The sequence below is a fragment of the Triticum urartu genome, chromosome 1, assembly GCF_003073215.2.
Source record: "Triticum urartu cultivar G1812 chromosome 1, Tu2.1, whole genome shotgun sequence".
Taxonomy (NCBI): domain Eukaryota; kingdom Viridiplantae; phylum Streptophyta; class Magnoliopsida; order Poales; family Poaceae; genus Triticum; species Triticum urartu.
Window position 1 is genome coordinate 551631857 of NC_053022.1, and position 7971 is coordinate 551639827.

At 41.5% G+C, this 7971-nt stretch overlaps 1 protein-coding gene across 1 annotated transcript; it reads left to right on the plus strand.

The window, feature by feature from the left end:
- Positions 1–411: 411 nt before the first annotated feature.
- On the plus strand, positions 412–7970 carry LOC125533117 (guanylate-binding protein 2-like; the record flags this gene model as incomplete). The annotated part of the gene is made up of 12 exons (XM_048696888.1): positions 412–804; positions 2717–2878; positions 3578–3643; positions 3827–3970; positions 4139–4252; positions 4381–4482; positions 5222–5407; positions 6134–6223; positions 6299–6433; positions 6774–6896; positions 7017–7102; positions 7514–7970. Coding segments are annotated over exons 1-12 (1926 nt in total), but the record flags the coding sequence as incomplete, so codon positions are not given.
- Between the last annotated feature and the right edge of the window lies 1 nt (position 7971).

Sequence of the window (7971 nt, forward strand, 5' to 3'; positions counted from 1 at the left end):
TCTCGTTTTCTTAGGTATTTTTATTTTCTACCCTCGCCTGTGGCCCAATACGATGCGCGGGAAGAGAAACCTTGAGCGAGCCATCCCCCACGCGATCGCTTGATGCGATAAATAGCGTTCGCCGTAAGGGAGAGGGAAAGCCCACAATGAAGATCCACCGAGAAAGCCCACTGTGGTAGAAAAGCGAAGCCCACAAGCCCAAGGAGGAATGTCACCCTTATTTCTGGCTGGAGCGCACCGACCTTGCCTATAAAAAACAAAAAGACCAACGAAGCGAACCGACCAAGGCCCCACCCCACCGAGGTCCAGCCAGCGCAACGGGCGTCGCCTCCAGCCCAAAAGCCGACCGACCGCCACGTCGCCTCCAACACCGCGTTGGTTCTACTCCAACTCGAAGAAACCAAACCCTCGACTCGACCCCCCACGGACGACACGCCTGCTCCTCCTCCGCCCCATCTCCGCATTCCCCTCCCCTTTTGAAACAAACACAGGCAGCGCGACAGAGAGAGACCGAAGCCCTTGACGGCGACTCACGACGGCGCGATGCTCCAGAGGCTGGGCCTGCGCGGGAGCCCCAGCGCCGCGGCGGGCGACGCGGCGGCCGCCTCCCCCGCCTCCTCCCCCGCGGCGCCCGCCGCGGCGGGGGGCCTGGGCCGCCCGCTGCGGCTCGTCTACTGCGACGACAAGGGCAAGTTCGTCATGGACCCGGAGGCCGTCGCCGCGCTGCAGCTCGTCAAGGGCCCCGTCGGCGTCGTCTCCGTCTGCGGCCGCGCGCGCCAGGGCAAGAGCTTCGTCCTCAACCAGGTACCCTTTCCCTCTGGGCCCCTCGCGGGGGCGTTTCGATTGGCTTGGCTCGTCGGCGAATGCGCGCCTAGGGTTTCCGCGGCTCGGTAGATCGGCGCGTTTGGCTCCGGCGTGAGGACGTTCGGGAGATGCAAGGGGTGGTTTGGCGACCCGAGTGAGCGGGTTAGGGTGGATTTGGGGTTCTAGGGTTTAGTTATTTGGTGGAATTCGAGCGGGATTCGGTTGGGGTTTTACCGTGGGTGAACTCACTCTGCTGGAGTGGACGATTTGGGACCCTAGTTGGAACTCAGAGTGCAGATTTCGCAGCTGGTTCGGGGTGGATAAAACGTTTAATGCTGAAGAATATTTGTTGTGTCAGTATGTTATAAGAGGATACATTTTATTTGTGAGGAGGACTTCATCAGTAATATAAACCAGTTCCAACTCCTGGTGGAATAGTTGAACTACAAAATTGGCAGGACAAACGCAGTTGAGATTGAGATGCAGTGATTGGCGTCATCTTTCCAAAACCATTGCTACTGTTTGTTGTTAGGTGCCTCTAGCATGAGAGTGCTTGGAAGACCCAATGGACAATTTAGCAACTGGAGTCGTATTTGGGTGGTTTAGGGTTATAGGGTTTAGGTGCCTCTACTACACACTTGTGATTTCGTTGGTTCTACTGTGTGCTCACTTTGTTGGACCTTTGGCTTCGCTTAACACGTACAAAATTTGTAACCGGTCTGGCATTAAACCCCAAGATATCTCTTGGAATAGTGGAACTATAAAGTTGGTAGAATTGCAAACTTGATACTAACAAGACGAGAAAACTGCAAAAGTTAATTCAAACAATCATTTGAGATGGAAATACAGTGATTGACGTCATCGTGACAAAATCGTTGGTACTGCTGTTAGGTACCTCTGGCCATAACGACACGATTTTGGGTGGCAAGTTACCAGGATATATTTAGGCCTCCTTTGGTTCATAGGATAGACATTTTATAGGAATAGAAAAATCATAGGAAGTGAGATGACATGCATCTCAATTCCTGTAGAGGAAGAGATGTCATTTGGTGCATAGGATAGGAATTTTTCCATTGAGTCTAGGCTAATGTTTTTTTCCCTCCAAAATGTGAAGGATTGATTCCTATCCTACATATGAATAGGAATCCATTCCTACAAACCAAAGGGCTTCAAAGGAATTTATCCTTTGCAAATCCTAACCTATAGAATTCCTATAAAATTCCTACAAACCAAAGGAGGCCTTAAGTTTTATGTACTTCTGTTTTAGAGTGCATGTATGACATGCTTGATTGTAAGTCATAAAGGAAAGTGTACGATAAAACTGCTAAAGTTAATTCAAACAATCATTTGAGATGGAAATACAGTGATTGACGTCATCTTGAAAAGATCATTGGTACTGCTGTTAGGTGCCTCAGGCCATAACGACATGATTTTGGGTGGTAAGATACCAGGATCCAGTATCTTCTGTTGCAGAGTACATGTATGGCATACTTGATTATAAGTCATAAAGGAAAGTGTGAACGATAAAACAGGAACGTTGAACCACATCGTTAAGAGACAATACATTGCCAGGTCATTGAATGCACAGTGTTTTGGATTAAAAGTATTTTGTACTTCGGAAATAGAAACTGCTAACACATGAATAGAGGCTGACATCTCATAGCGTGATGTGTAGTATGTACCGAACAAAAATATAACCAGTTACTTCTATCAGCTCCATCAGATGAAGCTCACATTCAAATCCTTATCCTATTAATCCATCAGACTGTGTCAGAAGGTTTTTTCTTGCATGGATGGATGGATGTACTTGAACCTTTGTGTTTGTTTTGCTAAATAATACTCCCTTGCTGCATGCTTTTCAACCTCGCTCTCCATTTCATCATCAGACGATAATAATTATCTACGTATGCAGCTTCTAGGGCGAAGCAGTGGTTTTCAAGTTGCATCGACACACAAACCTTGCACCAAGGGACTTTGGATGTGGAGTGCACCTTTGAAGAGGACTGGTCTTGATGGAACTGAATACAATCTTGTATTGTTGGACACTGAAGGCATTGATGCTTATGACCAAACGGTATGTTGTGTAACTTTACTTTGAAACTGACAATGTCATGGTCTGCTAAATGATCCTGGAGAATGTCTTTATTTATTTGGGATCACATTTATTTGAGTAGCTAGTTGAATTTTGATGTTGAGATGGTCAAAAGATTTTCTACTTCCAATATTTATGGGTTTTCCTTCAATGCCACGGTTATGACTATGACTTGTTGGGACATACAGATTTCTCATGTCAATTTTGTCAATTCTATTTTTGTCCATATAAATACAGTCTGCAAATTTCGTGTGGTGTTTTTTTTTAAACTTAGCAGGCGATGTGCAGTTAGTAGTTTTTTCCCCATCAGTATAAACAGAAGCTATATATTTAAAGCGTGATGGTCATTTCTGTTGACATTCTTATCACGTTTAGATTCAGTATACCTTATTCTGGAGTGTTTTCTCTCTCCAACTATTCCTAGTGAGATGTTCACAACTCTGTGTTAGGACATCAACCTTCTCTCTGCTAGTTGGCTATTTGTTCAAAGATAGGTTGCTAACTAAATAGTTTTCTATATTCCGTTTACACAATTTCATGTTTTCTAATTGTAATTTTGAGCAATGTTTGTTGTCTTTTTTTGCTTCTGGTGATTTTTTTATGGTTGCTTATGTGCATTAGGATATAATTTTCGATCTGCTTTCTATTCTATTGTCTTATTACTCTTTCCTTTTTTGACAGGGCACCTACAGTATCCAAATATTTTCGTTGGCTGTTTTGTTATCAAGCATGTTCATATACAACCAGGTATATTTCTGAGCGAGTGACTAAGGTTTCTGCTATCTATTTTTTTTGGAGGGCATGCTACAGTGATATTGCAGAAGCTTGTGTAGTCCCTGGTCATATATGAGGAGCTGATCAGTAAGCTTGCTTGTTTTCCCCCATTTCATACTCTAATCTATTTTCTTGAAACCTTGTTGCTTCTTCCAGATGGGAGGGATAGATGAAGCCTCAATTGACCGTCTTTCACTAGTCACAGAAATGACAAAGCACATACGGGTTAGGGCCTCAGGTGGAAGGTCCAGTGCCTCTGAACTTGGGCACTTCTCACCTGTCTTTGTTTGGCTGTTGAGGGTAAGATATTGTCTTTATTTTGTCCTAATAAAGTCTATTTGCACTTCATATGATGGTTATGTAATTGTACATACATGTTCTATCAAACATCTCCGGTGTTTAACCATACCTGCATTTCCTTCCGTAAATATTTGAAAATCACTGGCTTGTTGATTTTGGTACCAACAGGACTTCTACTTGGACCTGTCTGAAGACAACAGAAAAATTACACCAAGAGATTACCTTGAACTAGCTCTAAGGCCTGTTCAAAGTGGCGGAAGAGATGTATCTTCTAAGAACGCGGTATGGTGGCAGGACTTCCTTCTAATGCATGTCTGCTTAAGTAAATTTGCATACATACTGTTGTGATTTATCTTTTTGTAACATATCTTAAAGATACTGATGCATCTTTTTCTCAACATATCTGAAAGATACGGGAGTCAATCCGCGCTCTTTTTCCAGACAGGGAATGCTTTACACTTGTGCGACCTGTGAACAATGAGAAAGATCTCCAGCGCCTTGATCAACTTCCTGTAAGTATTATTCCTGTCAACTGCAATGGACAACCTACCATAGTACCATTTTATGGCAATGTCCGCAAGAAGCAGACCATGTATCATTACCATTCGGGTAAAATCTTATTTTTGCAAAGCTTTTCTTATTAGCTTATCTATAATGCCTAGTGTAAGATTAGGAGAGTTATCCATGCAGTTCATTGTTAGACAATGAATGCTTTTTTTGCTTAAGAGTAGAAGTTGTTACAGGAAAATTCTCTGAAGATTGTATGTACTCCCTCCGTTCGGAATTACTTGTCTCGGATATGGATGTATCTAGAACTAAAATACGTCTAGATACGTCCATTTCTGCGACAAGTAATTCTGAACGGAGGGAGTACTTGGTTTAGCAAGATATGGTGCAAATGAATGTTTTGTGTGTTCCCTTAGAGTTCTGCACATTATAATTTTATACATTTTCGTTATGGTCTTATTTGCTTAAGTGTTTGTTCTTGATAAATGCTCTTTATTTTCCTGAAAGAAAGCAGTTGCATTCTACTGCACATATTTCTATATATTTGCTCACAACTGTACAAATGAAAAGCCATAGCTAAATCTAAGCTAATCTAGGCTAAGTTAGAAGTACAGGGCAACAAAGTTACCTAAAATTTGTACCCACAGCTGGATGCCTAAAAGCCAGTTTTTTTGTTCTTGACGAATGCTTTCATTTCTGTACTATCTATTTTTTTTGTCTGCTTAGTTTGTCTCTTGTTTGCAGATGAATACATTTCGTCCAGAGTTTACATCTGGCCTGGATGCTTTCACAAAATTTGTGTTTGATCGCACAAGACCTAAACAACTTGGAGCTAGTACCATGACAGGCCCCATCCTTGCTGGGTTGACACAATCATTTCTTGATGCGATTAATACTGGTGCAGTCCCGACAATATCTTCTTCATGGCAGGTATGCCCAAATTGATGACGGTATTATGATTCATGTCTTATGTTGTTCTTATGTATAAATCGCACAACCAACTGTTGGTATTGCTTGCAATTTAATTACGACAATGCTATTGAAAAACATACCTGTTCTGCAGTATATTATTCATTTAAATTGCTTTCTACCTTTTTAGCCCATTCCGATCCATAAGCATTTAAAGAGTTTAAACTGTTGTAGAGCTCATTTGCAGCAGGTAATATTTGGAGGAAATGGTGCGTGCTTTATGTCCGCTAGATTTTTATGTCATTATAAATATAACTTAGTGATTATGATGTTATGGATGACATGCTGTGAATTATCACTTAAATTACATAATTGCTTAGTGGAGTAAGAAGGTAAGATATGAACAGTTCAGAGAACTGACTAAAGTATATTGAGGCAACGGATGAAAGGACTTTATGAACATTTTTGAGAAATGACACACTTAGTGATATGAGGTGACAAAAAATGGTCTGGTGAGCAACTACAGTTATTCGTTAGGACTTTATGAACATTTTAGAGAAATTATACATGTAGTGATATGAGGTGACAAAAATGATCTGATGACCAACTACAGTCATTTGTTTTTTTGAGGGGGGGGGGGGGCACCGATTCACTGCTCTTTTGTTACTGTGTCCCTACTGTTCTATCACGATTTTGATATCTGATTTCTATTGAGGAGGAGCTGTCTCATAGTTTTTTGTTATGCAGAGTGTGGAGGAAGCTGAATGTCGTAGGGCATATGATTCTGCTGTGGATACTTACAATTCTTCTTTTGACTGCAAAAAACCAGCAGAAGAGGTAGGCATTGCTAATAAGCAAGATGCATTTCTCCTTCCACTTTTTTGGGAGGTTCTGATATGTTGGTTTTGGCAGGATGCTTTGCAAGAAGCACATGAACGTGCAATGAACAAGGCCATTAGTGTTTTTAATGCCTCTGCTTTTGGTGCTGGGTCAGCTCGTTCTAAATTTGAAAAGCTTCTTCAGACTACTCTAAGGAAGAGATTTGAGGTGACTGCTGCTCCTCATCTACTACTTCAGTTGACCATGCCTGCTATTACTTGTCTTTCTCATTAATGTTCTATCAATCCATAGGTGCTTGCTGTTAAAGTACTCCATGTGATTCATAATATAAGTGGTTTTAGAATTTCTGCCATTCATAGAGTTTATAGGCTTGATCATTGATGTAAAAAGAATTACCAATGTGAAGAATTTCATAATATATGATTTTTTTTGTTTGTTTGAAGTTATGGCCTAAGTGTCATTTCATAATATATGCACTACTTATATTGTGAATCAGAGGGAGTACATCAGTACCAAAGTGTGCTAAATGATAATGCTATGAATGCAGGATTTTAAAAGGAATGCTTTTCTAGAGGCCGATTTGCAATGTTCAAATAAAATACAGAGCATGGAGTCAAAAGTGCGGGCAGCATGTAACCGTCCTGATTCAAAGTTGGATGATGTAGTCAGGGTAAGACTATTTTAAGCTTTTCTCTGAGATGCAATACTGCAAACCGTTGGAATGCTGTATTCATTTTATTTTAGCTTAAAGTTCAATAATACTAACACAATTATGTTTGATATAATGCAGATCCTCGATGGCCTCCTCATGGAGTATGAGGCGACTTCTTATGGGCCGAAGAAATGGACAAAGCTCGTTACATTTCTGCATCAGTGGTAAGCACCTCATCATTGTTCGTAATGTTTTCATTTTGGGACATGATATATCATAATTTGTACTTTGAATTTGATAATATAACTTTGAAGCTACGCGGTTCAAGTTGGCTGCATGTAGGGATACACAAGCGGCGCACGCTTTTGCCTGTTTCCTATTCAAACTGCTCAAATCAGTTATAGCTCGTATTTGCTGGGTTAGTTTACATTGTACTATCTACTTGATTAAGCGTGGGCTTAGTGGACGCGCTGCTTGCAACCTTAGCTGTATGATATACTTTCAGGAACCAAATCTATCCTTTGTTACCATCTTTACATTATCTGTTCTGCTGAACATCTTAACCATGCCCCTCACTTGTTTTATTTGCTTGTGTATTCACTTAAATTTCATCATATGCCAATGAATTGCTGCAGTTTGGCGGGCCCAATGCTAGACCTTTTCAGAAAACAATTGGAGCATATAGATGCTGAAAGGAATGCCCTGAGACTGAAATGCAGTTCAAGCGATGATAAGGTATCATTGCTCAGGAAGCAACTAGAGGCAAGTGAGGGGCACAGAGCTGAGTATTTAAGGCGCTATGAGGAAACTATCAATGATAAGCAGAAAATGTCAAAGGATTACTCTGTTCGAATAGCTGAACTTCAAAACAAGGTTAGCAAGTTGGATGAGCGCTGTCAGAGCTTGTCTTCTGCCCTTGAACAAGCAAAACGAGAATGTGCTGATTGGAAGAGCAAATACGATCACTGCATTTCACAGCAGAAGGCAGATGAAAGCAAGTTAAAATCCCTGATTGCTTCTCTGGAATCTCGGGTAAGCATCAGTGAGGGCAGATTATCTGCTGTACGAGAGCAGGCTGAATCTGCTCAAGAGG